General features: G+C 35.4%; 1 protein-coding gene across 1 annotated transcript in view; it reads right to left on the bottom strand.

Annotated features, from left to right (window-relative positions):
* Positions 1 to 15523, bottom strand: part of ECT2 (epithelial cell transforming 2) — a 59032-nt gene extending 43509 nt beyond the window's left edge. Inside the window, exons 1-12 of the mRNA XM_063089488.1 lie at positions 15451 to 15523; positions 12295 to 12446; positions 11588 to 11667; positions 11388 to 11480; positions 9536 to 9718; positions 7188 to 7277; positions 6295 to 6402; positions 4788 to 4861; positions 4048 to 4178; positions 3797 to 3912; positions 3636 to 3698; positions 2038 to 2260 (exon numbers count right to left, since the gene is read on the bottom strand). Coding sequence (XP_062945558.1) covers positions 2038 to 2260; positions 3636 to 3698; positions 3797 to 3912; positions 4048 to 4178; positions 4788 to 4861; positions 6295 to 6402; positions 7188 to 7277; positions 9536 to 9718; positions 11388 to 11480; positions 11588 to 11667; positions 12295 to 12424 — 1291 coding nt within the window. The 5' untranslated portion in view covers positions 12425 to 12446; positions 15451 to 15523. The remainder of the gene's footprint in view (positions 1 to 2037; positions 2261 to 3635; positions 3699 to 3796; positions 3913 to 4047; positions 4179 to 4787; positions 4862 to 6294; positions 6403 to 7187; positions 7278 to 9535; positions 9719 to 11387; positions 11481 to 11587; positions 11668 to 12294; positions 12447 to 15450) is intronic.
* Positions 15524 to 23915: the final 8392 nt, after the last annotated feature.

Below are 23915 nucleotides of genomic sequence, written 5' to 3'. Positions count from 1 at the left end.
GTTCAGTGCCTTATCATCTCATGGACCAGGCCCACTATAGATTATTTCATGGACTGTCTCTAAACTGGCCTATTATTTCCCTAAAAATTCACCTTGTATGCTATTACCTGTATAACTGCTCTCAGCAAGTATACACCTCAGTTTTCTGGGCCAACCTAAATTCACTTTAATTCCATGAATGTTTAGTGAGTCCCTACTCTGTACTAAGGTCTAAGAATAAAGCAGAGAATAAGATAAATAAGGTTCTTGCTCTCTTAAATCTTACATTCTGGTGAAGCAAATTTAATAAAGAAGTAAACAAAAATATAATTTCTAACAGTTATAACTACTACTGAAGACGACAACCAGGTAATGGGGTTAGTAGGAGGAAGAAGTGGTAAAACAGGGACTTGACTTTTCAGAGAACCAAGGAAGATTTCCTTGAGGCAGAAAGAGCAAGTACAAAGGTCCTGAAGTATGGATGTACTAGAAATATTTGAGCAATAACAAAGATAGAATGACTGAAGCTTAGAGAATATTACTGAACAGCATGATACCACAGGAGTTTAGGTAGGTCAGGGAAGGATCACATAGGGACCTAAAAGCTAGTCATAAAAAGACATATAATGACTTTATAACAAAGGAGTGGCATGATCTAATTTATAAATCTTTAGAGACTTCTCTAAGTGCTGCATGTAGAAAGACAAAAATGGAAATGAACAGACCACTTAGGAGACTACTGCAGTCATTTAAGGTCCTTTTTACAGAAAAGACTGATAAAGGAAAGGTAAGCAAAGGAACAGAGGAGTTGAGAGTGGCTGAGAAAATCAAGAGTTCTAATTTGGTAAAGTTTGACATGGACAAGGAGGTCGAGGACACAGTTGGAAAGGGAAAAAGACAAATTTGGAGTCATCAGAATATAAGTACAGACCGGCCCGTGGCTCACTTGGGAGAGTGTGGTACTGATAATACCAAAGCCATGGGTTCGGCTCCCTTTATAGGTATGGCCAGCTGGCTCACTTGGGAGAGTGTGGTGCTGACAACACCAAGTCAAGGGTTAAGATCCCCCTTACCGGTCATCTTTTAAAAAAAAAAAAAAAAAAAAAAAGAATATGAGTGTTATTTAAAGCCATGAAATTAAATGAGATCATTCAGGGAGAATACAACAGAGAAGAAACAATGACTCAGGAGGAACACACAATATTTAGAGTTGGAGAGAGAAATTAAGCAAAGGAGAAATGAGTGATATTGCAAAAACCAAAAGAAAAACGTGTCCACGAAGGAGTAGCTGATCATGCGTTGAATGCTATTAGTTACATAAAAACTGTCTATCTCTGCAACAAGAGGAATTTTATGTAGGAAGGACTGTAGCTCAATCGGAATGGGTTGAAAGGACATGAGAAGCATGGAAATGAGACAATGGATCAAGGTAATTCTTTGAAGCATACTGATGTCAAGAGAACAGAAAAATGGGACAGTAAATGGAATGTCATGGGGTCAAGGGGAGATTTTAATTTTTTGTTTCTTAAATCTAGAAAATACAACATATTTTCTGACTAAAAAACAAGAAGAGAGGGAAATATTGATGATCAAGAGAGAAGAGTTAATTGTAGGAGCCTTCCTGTATTAGTTTATCACAAAGCAAATCCACACTTCTCTGATTTCATTCTACCAATATTCTCCATAGTTCATGTGATATCTCTTGTGATTTTGTTTAGCTAGTGTTAAGAATTTGCTTTTTGAACAGCTCTGTCACTCTCTGTGTGACCCTGGACAAGTTACGTAACTTCACTGTACTTCAGTATTGTCATCTATAAAATAGGGATAATAAACCTATTATAAATACACAAAATATATAAGGCACTTAGCATGTAGTAAGCAATCATTAAATGAAAGCATTAGTATGCTTAACTTTTCATGTGTCTTTTCTCCTTAGCTTGAACAAAGGCAATTACAGGCAAAGCTTTTCAAAAGCACTATAGTAGGAATTCATCAATATTCTAACAATTATTCCACTCCACTAAATTTTAAAGATCAATTTTTAAAAATGTGAATTACCTCCATAGTTAATGCTAGACTCTGGTGTGTTGGAGATATCTAGAAGTGACCCTATAGAAAGGGAATGTTCAGCTGATGGACGCTTACGGGGAGGGAACGGTGACAAGTCTGTCTCTCTTGAAAGCTGAGCAAGTGTCTCTTTTAAACGACGTCTTTTGCGAGTGCTGTTTGGGGTATTTAGAGAAAGCAGTGACACTGATTTCTTGAGCTCAGGAGTATTAGCCTGCAATCAAAAGCACAAAAGCTGAATTTTACTTCCGTGGTTCTTTCCTGAGACAGGAACAAGAGAAAAATATATTTAAGAGTCTGACAAAATCTGGATTTTGCACAATAATTTTACAACCCTACATTCTGCCAGGCAATTCAGAAGCTTCATAAAACATCATAGTCAAGAGACTACTGTAATTGTCTAACCCCAAGCACCTCATTTTTTTCTTCATAGAACTATCACTGTTACATATTCACCTGTAAGCTTGTTTACTGCCTTCTCCTTCATTAGGCCATAAACTCCAAGAGGGCAGGGACCATTCATATTCCGTTTGCTGTATCCCTAGCATTTAGGGGTATCCCTAGCACTGTGTCTGAACACAATGCTCTCCAATATTCGCTGAATAACACTTGATTTTAAGAGCTTTCTCCCTAAATCTAAAGCATACTTTTTAAAGTTTATGTTTAGTACTTTATATTGAAAAGAGAACCATCTGAAGAGAGCACAATATGGTACCTATTTAGATTTCATAGAAACACAATAAATCCACACCTCATCTTCAATATTCTACTCAAAGTTATTAAATACCAAACTCAAGTAAATTTTCTCTTACAACCTGCTTCTATGCCTTTACGTCATTTTGGTGAATGACACCATTCTTCACCAAGATCCAACATGAAGGTTGAATTTTCCTTGCCCACGTACTACTATTAAAATCATCTTTTTAATATCTCTCCCCTTCATATTCTTCTATGGCTCCCAATACTTATGGGATAAAATCCAAACTCAAAAAACTTCTGATTCTACCTATCTATTATATTGTGTCTGTTGGCGGCCTTTCCCATACTCTTTTTTAAAAGCCAAACTAAACTACTTGTTATTTTAATGTATTCTCAGGCTTTCACACACTCTCCCACATGCTGTTTTAACTTGAATGACCTTACCAATTACCTCATAAGTTGGCTCAACATTTACTTGCCGTTTTCAATCCTACTTGAGTATCTCAGAAACACTGAGGCTACCTAGGATACATTACTCAATTATAGCACATATCATTCTGCATTGTAACTGTTTGCAAATCTAACTGTCCATTTAGGTTCTAAGTTTCTGAAGACAGAGATGTTAATGTTCATATTATCGCTGAGAATTAGCACAGATAACATATATTAGACTAAAATAATACACATTACATTGAATAGTTCATCTTAAATCTACACAGACTAAGAATATTACTTGATATCTAATTGTTTGATTATTCTGAAATTCCTAAGCATGAAGTAAAGATGATATGTATACTAATTATACCATGCTCCCTAAACCTTCTGGATAGAAAAGTGTTATTTTTATAAAGTCAAGTTCACAGAACAAATTACTGAGACAAAAAGCATACCTTTTCATATAAATACATAGTTTCTCCAGCTCGGGCATCCATTTGAATGCTTCCCCAAAACCACTAGGTGAGAGAAGAAACATTTTAATAAAAAGTTTAAGTTTACTTTATCAGCTATTATTAATGTCTAAGAAAAACAATATCATTCTAGAATTACTTGCCTCTTGCTTGACAACATAAAGTTTCTTTGAAGGTTCAAATGGAAGTTCTTTTACTATATTTTCTTCAACTATTAAGTGAGTGCATCTCTCATCTCCAACTGGTAAATAGTTACCTCCTAAAGGGGAATGCACATAAGCATAAACTACTTATCTACAGACCCAAATTTTTAAAGGGGCATATTCAGTAGGAAGGTATTAAGCAGGCTTAGGTAATAAACTATACATAACTTTTAAATTATGCTAAATTTTACCTTGCATTTCAGTCATTTCTTCCATATTGGTTTTCTCTTCATCTGAAAATCCCAGGAAACTTAAAATGCAATCTTGAAATGGAGGAACTTTAAATTCATTTCTAAAGTCATCAACTGCTGCACAGAAATCCCTAAAAACAAAATATACTATTATAAAACCAGTTTAACTTAAGTTCAAATAAGCAAGGTATAACAATTTACAAATCTACAGTGTTCTCAATGTCTTAGCACATTCCATTTATTGAGATTATTCTATATCTGGTCCTGAACTGTTCACAAAAACTTCAGTTAAAAGCAAAAATTGATGTGTCCTTAGTCATCCCAGAAGTAACTGCTAACAAAACATATTCACCTTTACAAGCAGATTAAAATCCTTGCCCTGTATTTGAAATTTTATATGTATTCCAGAAGTTTTCTAGTTTCATGAAATCTTAAGTAACGATGAAGGAAGGGATTGAGGTTGAAAAGCTCAGCAAAATAAGGTAATGAATTGAGAGGTAACCAGACAAATATAAAATAAGAAAAAATATAATATAAATACCCAGATGCATTAATAATGTTAGAATACCTAGTAATTTAAATAAATTTGTTATTCCTAGATTTTATTCCCTAAGCTACCCAAAGACTGATTTATTTTTTCCATACTATCTATGAATTTAGCTTTTTTGGCACATGAATTCGTCTTTACAACATAATACGTTTAATCCACATAATGAACTACTGAATTTCTAAACACTTACTGTTCATTCCGCCTCTCCCAAGCTTTATAAATCCATTCTGGCTTCATAATTGGAGTACCCAGGCTCACAGCAACCTAAAAATATAAACATTAATTACAATGAATTTTCATGTTAAATTAACTACATTCGCACAGGTATTGATATTCAACACTGTACCTCACAGATATATATAATCAATTATATTTCAATAAAATTAATTAACTTCATTTGAAGAAGTTCTAAGCAATCACATGCATACTTGTTTTGCACAGCTTTAGACCACCATTCATCTGCTTTGCAATAAAATATGAAGAAAAATTAATAGAAAAAACTGTCTTTCAATCACACAACTTAGGCTGTCTGGCTCATCCTGTTTTTGCCATGTGATTGGCTATGTCACCATGGGACTCTGCAAAGAGTCCCCACCAAGGAGTAGGCCCTCACCAGATGTGATCCCTGAACCATGGACTTCCAAGCCTCTAACACTAGGCCCAGGAAACACATGATGTAATCTTTAGAAAAGGACAGGAAAAAATGTCTAGAGAGAAAAAGGAGAAAAAGAGCCAATCCAGGACCTGCATAAGGAAACAGCTATGGAGATAGATATCTCTCCATAATTCAATGAATGTTTCTCATGTACTGAAGAGGTCAAACTGTCATAGGAATTTTCTTAGTAATATGCAGTTTAATGGATGACGAAATAAAAGTATCCAAAAAAATCATAAAACTTAGGTTAAAATAAATAACTTTAAAACAAGTTCCACGGTGTCCAAACTGTTTCCTTATTTTCTTCAAATAAATATATCTCTGAAGTTGATTAAGTTCATCTTTATTAAATTTCTATTTCTCCTTTCTTCAAGTTTACTTCCTCAAAAGTACTTGGAAGTACTAACCCCTAAGACAGCACTACAGAAGCAAACATCTCATTGAGTGACTAAAGCCTTAGTTATGAGTTAGAAAGTTTAGGGTAAATTCAAGATTACCCTAAAATTACCATTTGCTACATAAATACATGGAGGGAGGGTGAAGACAAATGATAAACTCTTCCTAAGATAAATCTAACAACTTTAAACAAAGATCTAAGATTTCCATCCTAATAAAAGTACTTTCTCCTATTCTTTTATAATTTCCACAAGTTAAATCTTAGAACCATTTTATAAGAACAGAAGTCTGTTTTACAAAGAACACTTAAACAACAGTGAAAAATCTGCTCTCACACTTCCTAACCCTCTCATTTGCCTTCATAGTAACCTTTGCTAATATTATTCATCTGCCTACAATGCTATTCATCTACCAACCCCCATAATTCTACTCATCTTTCAACTCCTAACTCAAGTTCCATTGCCTTCTTAAAACCTAAGGGACCATACACCTATGACTTAAAATTTTTGCTAAATACACTCATAGTAAAAATTGAATTTCTGGTCCTCGATAAACTGTGAGAAAATAGATGAGGAGAGTGCTATCATTAAATCCATCCCAAAATAATGCTGTATTAAAATACTCAAAAATACCCAAGTTTACATACCCTGAATTTTTCTCCTTGTGTACAATTAGCCACCAAATGTGTAACTTTTGAATTAAAGTCTTTTCGAATAACTCCACCCATGTGATGGACCAATGTCACCAATCTGACCTCAAAAGAAAAATTAAGCAACACTGACTTTATGATTAATTTGAACAAAATTTTAAATAATGTTTATAATTTATTTAGCATTTACTAAATACTTTATAATGTAAATACAAGATTTTTATAAAGATATTAAATTTTGTGTCAAAAAAATTATTTTAAAAAGATCAGTTTGCCTTCGGCACAGGCAAAATTTATACATAGAGGTAAGCTTAGTAAAGATCAAACACAAAATTATGTTAAACAACTGGCTTTCCTATTGCCTAAATATATTGCTTTTTTCTTTTAATAATATACTGTATAGAAATATTGTTTTCTTAACACCAGGTTATATCACATCAAGATTCTTCCCACAAAATTAGAGTAATACCCATTAGCTCCAGCACACAAAATATTATGAGCCAAAGGAAGGAGTTTCTATGAATTCTCTAGGCCAGTAAGAATACTTTAAAGCTGGACTTATATAACAAAAAATTGCAAGATGTAAACAAAAACTTCAAATAACCAATTTAGCTGATATGACACTTAACAAGACAGTTAAACAAATCATATGTTTATAAAAGTTTCTGTTAATTCACATGCCAGCCTTCCTAAACAAAACATTGGTTTCTTTACAAGGCTCTTCAGAGTTTGTTTTTTCACAAAACTTAAAACCTGGTATAGTCATAGTATTTTTCTCCTTCAATATTTTTAAAATAAAGCCATAACACCAAAAAGAAAAAAAAGCCAATTTAAGTTCAGTTTGCTGGAAAAAAATATTCTTTGAATAGAGTTTGTTTTATAATACTTACTAGCTCTTCTTTCTTCCTGAATCCAGTAAAGCATAATACTAGATTCATCATACTTGTACAATACAGCGGGCGACATGAAAATGGCAAAGGCTGAAGGATACAAAAATTTTATACCTGTTAGCTTTCTTTCTAGTAGAAATTAAAACACAACTTTCTCAAGCTAAAGATATTTCCCCTCCTGCTAATCAACATTCTCAATCCCAAATTTTTCAAAATGCAACAAAAAATGGCAAAAAACTAGATTGCAAGTTTCACGATTAAAAAAATCCCATGATTTCCAAATCATATTTGATATACATAATCTAAACACACTTTACTATCTGCAAATTAAACATAAAGAAAATATTTACGCTTTTTGTTTCAAAATGTACTGACACATATGCTGTATTGTCTATAAGCAAAGATTTCAGACTGTACACTACTATAAATGCTTCCACTTAACATTATTAAAATATGTCAAAGGTATTTTATAATAAGCATTAGGGAAATACCAATATAACACATATACCTGAACCAAATATGATTCAATTATTAAGCTAAAAAAATGAAGATATTCAATAAATAATTTACTCAATGGTTATATATACAAGGGTACTTCAAAAAGTTGGTAGAAAAATAGAATCAAAAGGTAATACAAATCTTTCAATGAACTTTTTGAAGACCAAAGAGACATACATATACCAGAGACAGAATGGTTAGAAAAATAATAAAAGAATATATTTGATTCCTGCCATTATGCAAGAAAATTCTTTTTCACATTTTGGTCTTTACAAAGTTTATTTGGTTTTGAAAGCAACACCTATGAAGCAAACATCAGAGAATTAAAGGTTATCTGTGGAGTGTACTAACATTAATAAAGCAAATGTATTTCACAGGGCCTAGCTTCCAAAGCCCTGTAGTTTCGGGCATAACCTAACTTTTTAAAATTACATATAGAAATGTAAAGCTTGCAAAAGACAGGAAACGTTCCCCAGGCTAAAGTCTCTGTTGTAGATAAAGAATTGTAACACAGCAAAATTGCTGGCTCAAGGACAGATGACCTTGGTTAACCTACTGATTGATATGTTAAGAAAGTTGCTTGATTGTTATGTAAAAATACTAAGGAAATTGCTGTAAGAAAAGACAGTGTTTGCTAAGAACAAGCTTTTGTTGGTGGATCTACTTAACCTTTTACAAATTGCATTATGGAATGTCACTTTATTTCACTGATGCTACTAGTTTCCATTTGTTAAAACTATACTTAGCCATAATTCTGCCCATATCCTTGTGTTCTTTGTAATGATTAAATCAACTGAGTTTTCTTGTGAAACTTTGTCTTTACAATAAAAGGGAGAGGCTAACTTTGAATCACTATTGTCACATTCAGTTTTCTCCTCCTTATGGGGAAATTACTGAAGTGCAGACCTTCCAGGCCTCTCAATGCATACATAGTGCTTTGAGTAATCATGTAATTCTTTTTCTCGTCTCCGTTACACAGAGGGAAGTATAACAGTTATCAAGTGCTTATTACATCTATAACAATAGAAGCACAATGACCTAAGCAATTTTAAGTGAATAAAGCGAGTTTAAGAATGTCAAAACAAGGGCCAGCCCATGGCTCACTCGGGAGAGTGTGGTGCTGATAACACCAAGGCCACAGGTTCAGATCCTATATAGGGATGGCTGGTTAGCTCACTGGCTGAGCATGGTGCTGACAACACCAAGCCAAGGGTTAAGATCCCCTTACCAGTCATCTTTAAAAAAAAAAAAAAAAATGGCAAAACGTAGGAACAAAACAAAATAGGGACTAACTCTATTCTAACTCTTATATTGAAATGCTGCTTAAAAAGGCAAAAAGTGAAAATAGTTTCCCTAATTTCAAATCAGGCAGTAACTGATAAAAATGGAAATGTATATCTGTTCTGGGTAGAGAAAAATAAGTTTCGGTATATGTATACATTTCTGGAACCTAAGTTTAAGCAACTTATCTCTTCCAAGACATTGCAGGTATTAAGACTGTGTGTGTGTGTGTGTGTGTATCCAGCTGTCATTGTTCAATTTGCAAAGGCCTTAGATTTTCACTACTAAAGTTTACAAGAAATTAGCCGGTTAGCTCAGTTGGTTAGACCAGTGTTATACAACCAAGGTCAAGGGTTGATGCCCGTACAGGCGAGCAGCCAAAAAAAACACAACAACAACAAAATAAAATTTACAATAGGAAGAATTGTAAATTTTACAATTATTATTAGCCATTATTATTTCTATTCTAAATATTTCAAACTCGCAACATTTAATGGGATTTTTCTGCTTATAAACTTTTTGCTTATTATTAACCTTGAAAAGTCATATGAATGTATGTTATTTCTTACCTCTCCTTTTTGTGAACAGTTTAATATAACTGGTGGTCCAATAACTCTACAATCAGCCTTGTATAAGTCATTAAAGACAGAATCCTGGAAGTCCATGACTACAAATACATTTTCAAATTCTGGAGAATCCAAACCTTCAAATTCTTCCACTGATTCCATCTTCACAAAGGGCACTTTAATTTCCTTGATTTTTTTTCACACAGTTAGAAATAAAACTTATTTTTATATCCCATAAATTAATTCATATGGCTCTCTAAATAAGGCCTAAAAATCAGTTGAACATCAACATTTTTAACATTTTTATTTTCATATTTGAAAAAAACTTAAGTTTTAAACATACACCCAAATCTTCAATTTACTAGAAATCAGTAAACTTGGACTCTTACTGATCAGAGAAAAAAAGAAAATTTTAAACACAATAATCAGCATTACACTTAATAGTGAACAACCATATTTCTTTACTTATTTACATTTTTATATATACATCTCTATCCACATTAAGATCTTAAATCTTAAAGATCAATATTATAAAGATATAAACCTCTGACTTATTACTTAGTAATCATTATAAATAATCCAGTATGCATATTACGTTCTATAAAATTAGGAGTTTTTTAAGTACACACATTTTGATAGTAGGATGCATTACATTAGAAAGATATCCACTATTTCCTTTTATTCTGACCAAGAAAATGATATCCTACAGTTCTTCCTGCACAAATTAATTATCTTCAGAAAAATAAGAGAAAGTAAATTAACAATCATTTCAGTTAACATAATTATTTCAGTACTGCAGAAAATAAACGAAAGATGTGAAATGTGTAGGCAGTTGCTGCATGGATAATATAGGAGATAAAAAGGCAAGTTACGTATAATTAATGCTTTATACTACACATCAATGAAAAAGAATGAAGATACTTAAGTACCTGGACAACTCTTGTGTAAAAAGAGGAGAACTATTTAAAAGAAAACTCTTGAATGGGTCAGTAAATTATCTGGGCTTTATTTGCAGGGCTGGTGTGATGGGCTAAATCGTTTATCCTCAAAATTCATATGTTGAAGCCCTAACCCAGAATGAAGAATGAAGCTCTACCTCAGAATGTGCCCATACTTGGAGATAAGGGCTTTAAAGACATAATTAAGGTTAAAGACATAAATAAGGTCATATGAGCAGGTCCTAATCCAATTTGACTGGTATCCTTATAAAAGGAAATTTGGACACACAAAAGAAAACACCAGGGATGCGAGCACACACACAGAAGAAAGGCAACATAAGGACACAGCAAGGAGGCCATTCGCAAGCTGAGCAGAGAGGCCTCAAGAGAAACTAAACCTACCAACACCTTAATCTTGGATTTCTAGCCTTTAGAATTGTGAGAAAATAAATTTTCGTTGTTTAAGCTGCCCAGTTTTTGGTATTTTTTTATGGCAACCCTTGCAAACTAAAATAGCTGGATTAGAGAATTAGATGTTTTCATATGCTGAGGCAAATTCCCTGATGGTTGTCAATTACTGTGATTTATAATTTTGGAAATACAGCAAGAATTTAGACTAAATATAAAATTGGTAAGAAAAAAAGCTAAAGACTTAAAATTATCAGATCTTCATATATGTTCGTCATTAAAATTTAACAATAAAGTCCTTAGAAAGTAATTTGGCATTTTTTAAAAATATATGCTATAGTTTTGGGTTTCAGAAACAACCAAATTTTATAAATAAGCATAAAAGTTACTATTCGTGTAGCTTCACAGTGCATGAAACACACCTTGTGCCTAATTTCAATCACAATAAAGTGGAATAATACAATCAAGGGAAGTGCAGCATGCCACATGCAATGAGATGCTTGACCTACCATATTAATAACACTTTTTATTAATTTTTCATCCGACTTTCCAGGACAACTTTCTTTTATCTTTATAACAGGGACTTCCATTATTTTAATAGTCTGCGGAAAAGAGACTTCAGTATGAGATTAAGAAAGCTATAAAACTATTTGTACACTAATGGAAGAAAAATCACTTTTAAAAAACGCTAAAAACTAAAACTCCATACCTTTAAGGCTTTCATAAGTTCTTCTTGTTTTCCAGCTTCTTGAACCAATATCACTCTGGTTTCAATCTGAGGCATATCTTCTGTTAAAATTTAAAATGTTTAAATGTTTATCAGGCACTAACATCACAACTAGTAGTTCCTAATTCCTCTTTTGGCTATATCTGGTATGTCTTCTATCTCTGAGCAGATCATAACATTCTCTAAAATTAAAATATCTTAATTCCCTACTTATTAGGAAAATATTTGGCCATATATCACTTTAGAGAAAGAGAAAACATATCATAGCAGGGTATACAAACATCAGCATTCCTCCTAACCAAGGAAAGCACTATCTTGCGTAGCCACCTTCGTCAACAGTGCATACAACTTTAGGAAATATTCATTTACAAAGTGGTAAGGAAAGAAGTGGCTCTTTACCTAACTAGTCATAACTGAGTAAATCCTTGCTAACAATGTTGCAGCTAGATTGTCCTCACATACAGAAAAAGCAATACCCAATATTAAGATGCCTGCCTCTTTTCAAACTTATGAGGCATTAGTCCAAATATAATCAGAAAATCTACAGAGTGTAAAGGGATTCTGTCTTAGTCTATACCTGTACTACATAGCATAACAGTTGGTATTATAGTTAAAGCATAAGAATGTCGCTAGTCTGTAACTTTAGGATTGAAATAGCAATTCAGTGTTTTAAAGCTTATAATATTTACCTTCAACATATAAAGTAGATCCAATAAATAAGTTTTCCTTGGAAATTTCGGTAACCTTAGAATCAAAAATGGAAGAGTCTGCAAAGCTAGTCCTCTCAGTAGTGGATGTTAATACACTATTATCAGCCATTGTTTGTACTCTTCTACGTTGTCTGGAAAAATAAAATCTAATAAAAATACATGAAGCAAACATGATCGTTGGGCAAAGACAAGCATAAGAGGCTGTAATTTTATTCCTAGAATTTATAAAAAGTATTATTACCCATGTTTCTTAATACTGAACTAAAGAAAGTCATTCAACTTCACCAAGCCTCAGTAACCTTTTCTATAAAATGAACATACTAATATCTGAATCATAGGAATACAATAAAAGTAACACAATGTATCAAAAGCATACAGAATATTATCTGACATATAACAAAGACTCAAAATGTCATAAATATTATTCAACCTCTCTCCTCCACACCTTTGCCTTCAACCAACCTATTTCTCTTCCTATACTCAGTTATAACACCACCATAACACCATCCCCACCTCCACTATAATCCCAGCCAAAAATCTGGGATCCATCCTTACATTTTCCTCTACCTCATTCCCCCTCCCCAAAATTCCTATCAATACCATCTCAATTATCTCTGGGACCTGGCCCCTCATTATGTCCAATGCCACAAATGGCCACTTAGTCTAATACAAAATCTCCAAATTTATCATCAGTTTCTTCAGAAATAACTCTTCACATGGTTTTCAGGGGTATGGTCCTAAAAACAAATGTGACCCTATCACTTCCGTGCATAACAATTTGCATGAGTACCCCTCTTGATACAACTAAGTCCGAATTCACCAAGTTTACAATTTGGTCCCAGCCTACCTATTCAGCCTCATCACCTGTAAATTCCCCCAGTCTACATACAACCTATGTTTCATCAACAATGAGTTACGCAGCATTTTTGAAAGAAAATTACAATTTACTTCACACTTATTTGCATTTAATAGTGCTCAACTCTCCATCTAACATGCCTTCCAACCCAGAATCCACCACTCTTGACTCAGGACTTCTCTGAACCTCTCACATATATTTGGACTGCTGCTTTATTAGTATTTTCATATTGCTTTACAAATGTCTCTCCTCTAAAAGATTTTACAAGATAATTATGCATGGGTTAGTGTCAATATAACTCTGGACTATAAAAGAAAATCCTCTTTTTAAAAAAGATTTCCAGGACTTAAGAGTTTAAAAGTTATGCGAGCAGGGAATAAAGAAAAAGTTGAATAGATTTTCAACAGTTCGAATTGGGGTTTTTATATAAGTTGACTATGTTGACGTAAATTTCTCAAATATTAGTCAAACATAAAGAGGTGGCTCCACCTTTATCTAAAGGTACATGTCTGATCTACTTTACCCTTTCTTACTTCTTCTTGTTTATTAATAAAATATACAAATACCTTCCTCCAGATTCTTAGCAAAGTAATAGTTTAAATTGTATGCCGTGGAGAAATAGTAAGGTATCATCAGCATCACTTCCAGATGGTGATACTAAGTAGTGTAAAAAATATGCACGCTAACAAAAACAACAGACCTAAGCACAGTTGTTAGGTCACACTTCAAGTCAGGCAACTGAGCTTCATGTCTCAGCTCTGCACATAGCAAGTTAAGCCTCAGTTTTCACATAGGTGAAAAAGACATAGTAAAACTCAAATCCAGTTGTGATGAAAATTGAATGTCTTAAAATGAGTGACAAATAATTATTAATTCTCATATAAAATTCACAATGTAGATATTGTCTTACCATATATCCATGTCAGTCATTATTCTAAGGCTCTCCAAAGGAGTGATCCAACAGTTGAATCTTTATTTAAAAATCAATGATAAATTCTATCCAGCCCTTATTTTTTTAAGTCTTCTACACTCAATCATTTCCAGTGAAAAAGGCTCTAAATAAGCCTTTATTCAAAGTCCCCTTAAAAGAATGTTAAAAGAAAAAAAAAGAAAGAAAAAGTCAAGAGATGAACTAATCTGCTTTAAGGATTGAAGGAGGAGGGGAGATTTTAATAAATCAAAACTACCAATTGAGTTTACATTTTTCTGTTATGCTTTTTTAAAAACCATTAAAACAGATGATTAATAAAGAAAATTGTCCCTGATGATACTGTATATGATCAATTTACTGCCAAAACAACCTCAAAATTTGTAGAGAAAAAGAGCTGTATGGTAAATTCATGACATAACTAACATTCAACAGTCCAATTACAAAGTGAAATACACTAACCACTTTTTTCATATTCATGTATCCCAGAGGTTTTTTAAATAAACACAACAGGATCAGTGTTCATAAACCTGTAGAGCTTATTTCTCACCCAAGAACAAACTCAAGAAGCTTCTGACTAAATACACTATAACACATGCCCCCAAAGATCAAAAATGCAATACTGGATATGTCGGGGATGTGATTAACGACTAGCATTTATTTAATAAACGCTTAATAGGTGGTAGACATTGTCTTAAACCTTTTACTTAGACTATTTATTTAATACAATAAATTATTATTATCTCCATTTTATTGATAAAGAAACCTAGGAATAGAGAGGTTAAGTAACTTCCCCTAAGTCACACTGTTAGTAAGTGGTAAAACAGAGATTTCAAAACCCGGCTGATTCCAGACGCCGTGCTTTTTTAACCACTAAGCCATACACATCTGTGTCCGGGGGCGGGGGGGGGGGCTAGTTTTTACATGTAAAAACTAAAAACTAAACTTCCTGCAGAGAAGCAGCCAAGAGGAATCCTACAATAAAACCACTAAGTACTCTGAGATAGATAAGCCCCCAAAGGCTGCAACTGCGGCCCCCAGAGCCTCAGAGGACCACGCGGCTTGACCAAAATCCTTTTCCCATCTCCCTCCCTTCACCCGCAGACACTCTTCCGGAAGAGAGACCCAACTGGGTGAGTAGTGGAGATGCCCAACAATCTTAGGGCCCTCGGGCTCTGACTCGGCGTCACGACTCCACTGTTGGAGGTTGCATGGGGGAGTTTCCAGAGCCAGGAAGCCTGAGCTGGGCTGCTCCGGAATTCGCGGTCACCGGGGTGGGGATGCAGACCGCGGGCAAAGGAGCCCACAGGTCCGAGAGGACGCCCGCCCACCCCCACCACAGGGTCCTCACCACTCAAAAAAAAAGCCTTGGAAGTTTCAACTCTTCACACCCCGAGTCCTCACACAGATACCGCCATTCCTCGCCGGTGACCGCCACAGCCAATTCAAAAAGCAAGCCGCTCTCTCTAAGAGCCATGCCGATTGGTGCGTGATGTCAGCCTCCGTCCCATAGGCTGGAGTCTCCAGACAGACGGTGATTGGCCGCTTCTCTCCACCCTCCTCCTCGCAGGCACCTATTGATTGGTTATGCGTGTGTTTCAAATAAGCTCAACGGCTCGGACGTCGGGACGTCAGGAGTTTGTAGAGAAGTGCCCGGATGTGGCCAGGAGGTGGCTGTGGTGGCTCCTAAGCTCCTTTGAGAGTAGCAGGTGTTTCTGTAACTACGGGTTATTTACTCAGTAAACACCCCATTTCCTGAGGAAAGTTTGGGTGTATTCTCCCCAATCCCCAACGTTTTTTTCTTTTAAATCGTCACCAAATTCTTTAGGCTTAAATCAGTGCCTCCACGGATGAATGTTTCCCCTCTGGTGACAATGAGCTGTAAGATTTTCCTGCCGGTATGCTTTCTACTTTCGGGATGTATTTAAAGTTGGGTTAAGGGATTTTGACTTTGGTGTTTGTATCGGCGGCGTGTGGCAGGGCTAGAACTCGGGTTCCCCGGGAGGACTTCAAATCAGTACCGCTTATTTAAATCCTGTGCTGTGTGCTCATGAAGCACTCAGCTGTGGTGTAGGGAATATCACGGGTGATTAGAATAAATTCTTAGTGTTTCTCCGATTTTTAAAAAATATAAACCTGCATTTGAACAAATTAAAAATATGCCATGAGATTCAAGAATCTCCTGGAACGAGAGAAAATTGCTTCCTCGCTGGCCCCTCCCCCCACCGTGAGAACTTTGACTTTAAAGTCTAGCCAAAACTTTACCAAGTTCTTCCTGTGATTAGTATTGCTATTATGAAAACAATTTTTTATCTTCTTCATTTTCTAAATATAATATTATATAACATAACACACTCTCTTAAGAAAAATATACCTGCACCGGTGGGTTTTGCATAGTTCCCGCCTGATTGCTGATTTAAATAAATGAAGAAAGGGGAATTCGTTGCCAGAACCCTAAATCTCAGTAAGAGGAGGAAAACTTGTACTTTGGAACAGAACACTTAAGAGCATCTCAAACATGTTATGGGGAATTTACAATTTTTCCTAATTTAGTGCAGTCCACAAAATGAGTTAAGCAATCTGGTAATTACAGGTTTTCCTGATTACCAATATTTACAGTCTGCCCTTCATTATAATGCATTAACCGTTAGGGCAGAAGAAAAGAAAAACAGTAATTGAAATTTTCCTTTTGAATGTGCTTGCGTACTTAAACTTGGGTGTGTCCAGCATACCAAAAATTCTCTTCACTGAAAATATATTAAGCTATTGTGGAAAGCAGTACTTCCTACTTCCTCTGTGCACTCCTGCCTGTTAAACAGGTGTTCCACCCAGATGTAATGATGGTATCACTGCACAAATTTTGGACTGGCCTAACAGAAGCTATACTTGAACCTTTTGAGGGATATGTGGCAGTTTGACTAGCAAATAAACAGGAAGTAAAGTCTTGTCCACTCTCTCAGGTCTCCATTTACTCAGCAAATATTTATTAATTCTAAGACAGCCATTGTGCTTGCTGGAGGTACAAAGATGAGTAAGGCATAGATATAAACCTCTCAGGAGTCCACAATCTGTTGAGGGAGATTAGCAGGTAAACAAATAATTACAATGCAAGGAAGAGAAGAATGGAAATAAACATATACTGATAATTTACTGAGCATTTTATCTTATTTTATCCTTAAAACAGCCCAGGAGTAGGCATCATTAGCCCTATTTTACAAATAAGGGAATTGCAGGAAAGGTTTAAGTAAATTACCCAGGTGACCTAGTAAATGTTATAACCTGCATTAGAAACCAGAGATAATAGATGACTGTAGATAAAGTCTCTTACAGATCTGTCTACAGGCTCAACAAAAGCAGTGTAGAGAAGTGTTTCAGACAATCCATGTGCATAAGGTGATTATTTGTCACCTAGCAGAGTGTTGGTGTCTAGTAAAGTAACACACGATCCTTAATCTTTAGGTTTTTGTGGTTTTAAAAAGCTAGCACTACAAAGACAAATATGGCACATTGTTCTTTAATAAACACAGTGGTCTTCACATGTAGATACCAAATAAATGTTTCTAGAATGAATGAGCTAGATCCAAGTATATCCATACTGATTGGGAGATTGGATGTTCTGGTTAACTTATTCATAAGTACTCATTCAATAACTGTTTAGCAGCTAGTTAGGCACTATGCTAGCACTGAGAATACAGCTGTGACAAGACAGACATGGACCCTGTCTTCATGGCACTTTTCTTCTTATGGAAGAGCTATTATTTGGATTGAAAATTTATTCTACACATAGGTTTTCACAGAATTTGAATACATATGAAACAATAATGAAAATAATATTCAGAAGCTGTTTCAAGTGCTATAGTGCTTCAGGATCAGCATTATGACAATTTTTTAAATACTGTATTTATAGAGCATAGGCAATTAAACTGAATGGCATTTAACCTTGAACTTTTTTGTTTTAAATAAATCCCTAATAATAGCTTGTTTAATTGCAGTTAGGCTCTCATAAAAGCTCAGTGTAAATGGAAAACAGTAAATGGTTCAGTATGGCTGGATCATAACATATATGAAGGGAAGAGTGGAAGACTCAACTAAACAAAGTGAGATTAGAAGGAGCCCAGGAGGTGCCCCAGTGTCACGATAAAGGGTTTAAACTTAATGCTGATAACACTGAAGATTAATTAAAAACTTTGAAGCAAGGAAGTTATATGGTCTATGTTATTTTTTAATAGTAGCAATCTGGCAACAGAATTTCACTTGAAATGGAAGGATGAAGGAGAAGAAAGACCAGTAAGAATGATGTTGAATTGGAACAGACATGAAATGATAGTTTGAACTAAGAGAAGGTAAGTGTGAGAGTTAAAGAATAGGAAAAATTAGTAGGACTGATTAAGTACAGAGGATAAAGGAAGAATTAAAAATATGTAAAAATATAATAATTTAAAATTATTTGCATCCATCTGAATGACTAGAAAAATAGCAGGATCATTAAAGAAATATAACAGTTCCCTAAATTTAGAAGAGTTTAGTTCCCTCTCTTCCTTCCTTTCCCAAGGCCTGCTTTTATTTTAGTTTATTTCAACATCCTTACTAATGAACCAGCTAATTAGATTCACAGTTCCTTGAATTCTTCAAATCCCAAACCCCCAACACAACAATGCATTCTGATGGTTATATCCTAAGTGCTTTACACTTGGAATTGCTTTAGCTCTGAAATATTAGCTTCAAATATTTCATTATAATCACAAAATTTTCTTCCCACCTCTTAATCCTTTTCACTCACTAATCAAGGTTTAGTCCTCAATTCCTTCTAACAATTACATCTCTCTTCCTAACCCATGATTGCTTACTTCAACTCCTCAAAGACCACCACTTTCAATGAACTTTCTTTCTCATTTTCTTTTGCTTAGATATTATTGTTCCCCCAAAATATTATTCTCAGGAAGCACTCTTTCCCTAGGTGAACTCATTTATTCTCAGGGATTTAAGTTAAAAAGCTAATGATTCCAAATCTCTCTTTCTTGCCACACCTTATTAAAACCCACTCTGTGTAGCCAGCTGTTTACCAAATGTCTCTACTTCTGTGACCCACAATCATATCAAGCTCTACATGTCCTAAAGTGAATTCATCATTTTCTCCCAACTATCCACCCCTTATCTCCTCTCTGTCATATTTCTCTCTTGACTGGTAGAATCCCTATTTACCCAGACTCCTGAGTTGAATCTCTCAAAGTCATCTTTGATTCATCCTATTTCTTCCCTCCTCTCTGTCTCCCTGCACCACCACCCCCAAATATCATTCTCCCAATTTTACTTAAAAAATATTTCTAGAATATGAATTTTCCCCTCCCAGGCCATTGCCTGAGTTTAGGTTTTCATTTTCTCTCATCCCAACTATGACAACAGCCTTCTAGTTCTTTCTGTAGTTAATCTCTCTCTCTACTCCCAGTCATTATTCATAGAATTATCTTCTTTTAGAAAAATTAATGTGACTATGTCTCTCCCTGCTAGAAAACCAAAATACATGGTTTCTTCACTGCTCACAGAATAAAATCCAAATTACTTAAAGCAGTAAAGAAGATTTTTCATAATAGGACTCTAACCCTATTTCCTGCCGTGCCCTCCCCTACCACATATGCACCCTGTGTTCAGCCATACTGAAATTCTCATCAGTCCAGAAATAGCAGGCCTTTTCATAAATCTCTATATTTGCATATCCTTTTCCATCTGCTCTGCCTCCCTTTTTCTGCATGAAAATTCCTGGGTTTTGTTTGTTTGTTTTTCTGTGTGTATTTATGGTTTTTTGTTTGTTTATTTGTTTTTCCCCCATGGCTGACCAGTACAGGGATTGAAAATTCCTTTTTTTTTATTCAAGACACCATTCAAACATCACATCAGTTAAGGCTTCTTTTTTTAAAAGATGACCAGTAAGGGGATCTTAACCCTTGACTTAGTGTTGTCAGCACCACACTCAGCCAGTAAGCCAACCAGCCATCCCTATATAGGATCCGAACCTGTGGCCTTGGTGTTAATCAGCACCGCACTCTCCCGAGTGAGCCACGAGCCGGCCCTCAGTTAAGCCTTCTTTGACTATCGCATGAAAGTTGACTGTTCCTTCTGTTGTGTATAAGCAAAATACTGTTTATTCCTTAATATGGCTCTTGCCACTTCATATTGTAAAGAAGTATTGGTTAACATGTCTGTCTCCTCTATTAAAATATGAGATACTCAAGGATAAGGAGCATAACCATATTCTTTTCATTTTTGTACCCTAGCACTTAGTGCATGTGCGTGCAATAAATATGAAAAAGAGGGAAGGAGGGAAGATAAACAGATTTTTCTGAGTTTTGATTTATGTTTTTATCTTTTTTCCTGTATTAGATGCTGGGATTTCTACATCTTTTTTTTTTTTTAGTTGTTGAATTAGTAGCCATGAATAGTACTTCTCTACTTGTTACTATTGCTTTATCAATTGGTTATAGACTTGAATTCAAAAAGTTACATAGTACATGCTTATAATTATGATACAAACTCCAGCTATTTGAGGGATGGAGGTGGGGGCAGAGCAATATTCTAAGAGTTTTATGATGTCAGAATAGGTCAGTAAGCTTATATTGACTTAGTTTTCTGGGATGCCTTGTTCCTACTTATTCACTTTGTTACCAAAAGCTAATGTTTTTTATATTCAGGCATACCTCACTTTAGTGAATTTTGCTTTGTTGTGCTTCACAGACACTGCATTTTTTACAAATTGAAGGTTTGTGACAGCCCTGCATTGAACAAGTCTTTTGGTGCCATTTTTCCAACGGCAAGTGCTAACTTTGTATTTCTCTGTCACATTTTTGTAATTCTCACAATATTTTAAAATTTTTTATTATTATATTTGTTATGGTGCTCTGTCATCAGTGATTTTTAACATTAGTATTGTAATTGTTCTGGGGTGCCATGAACCATGCCCATATAAGTTGATAAACCTAATAAATGTTGTATGTGTTCTGACTGCTCCACTGACCAGCCATTCCCTAGTCTCTCTCCCTCTCCTCAAGCCACTCTGTTCCCTGAGACACAAATATTGAAGATAGGCCAATTAATAACTCTAAAGTGGCCTCTAAGTGTTCAAGTAAAAGGAAGAGTGGTACATTTCTCACTTTAAATCAAAAGCTAGATAATTGAACAGTGTGGAAAGCATGTTGAAAGCCGAGTTAGGCCAAAAGCTAGGCCTCTTGCACCAAACAGCCAAGTTGTGAATGCAAAGGAAAAGTTCTTGAAGGAAAATTAAAAGTACTACTCAGTGAACTCACAATTAGAAAATGAAACAGCATTATTGCTGATACAGAGAAAGCTTTAATAGTCTGGAAAGAAGATCAAAACAGCCACGACATTCCCTTAAGCCAAAACCCAATCCAGATCAAGGCCCTAACTGTTTTTAATTTTATGAAGGCTGAGAGAGGTGAAGAGGCTGCAGGAAAAAGTTTAAAGCTAGCAGAGATTAGTTCATAAAGTTTATGAAAAGAAGCTGTCTCCCTACCATAAAAATGCAAGGCGAAGCAGCAAGTGCTGATGTAGAAGCTGCAGAAAGTTACTCCGAAGATCTAGCTAAGACCACGTAAGGTTACTACACTGAACAAGAGATCTTCATTGTAGATGAAACAGTCTTTTATTGGAAGGAGATACCATCTAGGACTTCCATAGCTAGAGAGAAGTCAATGCCTGGCTATAAAGCTTCAGTGGACAGGCTGACATTCTTAAGGGCTAATGCAGCTGGTGACTTCAAGTTGAAGCCAGTGCTCATTTACCATTGTGAAAATCCTAGTGCCTTAAAGAATTATGCTAAATCTACTCTGCCTGTACTCTGTAAATGGAACAATAATGCCTTGATGACAGCACATCTGTTTATAGCACGGTTTACTAAATTTTGGGGGGGAGGGGGTGGGGAGCTGGTACGGGGGTCCTCTGGACCTTGGTGTTATTAGCATCATGCCCTAACCAGCTTAGCTAAATGGCCAGCACCTGCTTTACTGAATATTTTAAGCCCACTGCTGAGACCTACTGCTCAGAAAAAAAAAGATTCTTTTCAAAACATTGCTACTCATTGACAATGCACCCAATTGACCTAGTCACCCAAGATCCCTGATGGAGGTGTAAAAGGAGATTAGTGTTGTTTTCATGCCTGCTTACACAGCCCATAGATCAAAGAGTGATTTTAATTTTTAAATATTCTTATTATTTAAGAAATACATTTCATAAGGCTATTGCTGCCATACATAGTGATCTCTCTGATGGATCTGGGAAAAATTAATTGAAAACCTTCTGGAAAGGATTCACCATTCTAGACACCATGAAGAACATTCATGCGTGATTCACAGTAGGAAGTCAAAACATCAACATTAATGGGAGTTTAGAAGAAGTTGATTCCAACCCTCATGGATGACTTAGAGGGGTTCAACAATTCAGTAGGGGAAGTAATGGCAGATGTGGTGGAAATACAAAGGGAACTAGAATTAGAAGTAGAGCCTGAAAATGTGACTGAATTGCTGCAATCTCATGATAAAACTTAAACACATGAGGAGTTGCTTCTTAAGGATGAGCAAAGAAAGTGGTTTCTTGACATGGAATATACTCCTGGTGAAGATGCTTGTGAACATTGTTCAAATAACAACAAAGGACTTAGAATATTACATAAACCTAGTTGATAAAGCAGCAGCAGGCTGCTTCAATTTTGAAAGAATTTCTCCTGTGGGTAAAATGCTATCAAACAGCATTGCCTGCTACAGAGAAATCTTTCATGATAGAAAGAGTAAATTTATGTGGAAACGTCATGATTTTGTTACTTTAAGAAATTGCCACAGCCACCCCAACATTCAGCAGCCACCACCCTGATCAGTCAGCAGCCATCAACATCGAGGCGAGACCCTCCATCAGCTAAAAGATTATGGCTTACTGAAAACTCAGATGATTGTTAGCATTTTTTAGTGATACTTTTTTTTTTTTTTTCCAGCAGCCGGCCAGTACAGGGATCCGAACTTGTGACTTTGGGGTCATAAGGATCAATACTTCTAAATTAATGTATGTACATAGTTTTTTAGACATAATGCTATTGCACACTTAATAGACTACAGTATAGTGTAAACATAACTTTTATATGCACAGGGAAACCAAAAAAATTATGCAACATGCTTTATTTGAATATATGCTTTATTGGGGTGGTTAGGAATGAAACCTGCAATATCTCCAAGGTAGGCATGCCTGTATAAATTGGAGTCAATTATCTGCATACTAAATATAGAGTGTGCTTTCTAACCCTGTGTTTCTTAAAAATATGTAATAACTGTTTGCCAGTGATCAGGGGGTGATATCCAAGGATTGTGGCTTAAAATAATAAAAGCTAATGCTTCTTTCTTAAACACCCATAGGTTAATTGCTGAAACCTGATTTCTTCCATGCTAGTTTCCCAGGAAGACTTATGCAAATTGCCTGGCAGTAACTACCAACACTGTTTACTTCTCCCTGTGCATACATGATCTCTGGAGTTTCCCACTTCTAGTCTCTCAGCCTGAACAGCTCTCCACTACTTATCCCTCTCCCTGGGCTCTTTCCCTTGCCATCAAATCCATCCACCTCCTCTTGCGGTGCAGCTACCAGATTGAGAAACTTTGGCCCACATGCTGTCATTTTCAAATGGGCCTCTTCCTCTTAGGCCATCATTGCTTTGCAGAGTTTTCACACCTTGGAATCCCAGAACACTGCTCTAAAGAGGCCTCCCCATGTCTGCTTGTCTATAGCTTTGGTATATGAAGCCAAATTCCCTAAGTTCCAGGC

Source organism: Cynocephalus volans, chromosome 1 (genome assembly GCF_027409185.1).
Source record: "Cynocephalus volans isolate mCynVol1 chromosome 1, mCynVol1.pri, whole genome shotgun sequence".
Lineage (NCBI taxonomy): Eukaryota > Metazoa > Chordata > Mammalia > Dermoptera > Cynocephalidae > Cynocephalus > Cynocephalus volans.
This window is presented reverse-complemented; position numbering and strand designations above follow the sequence as displayed.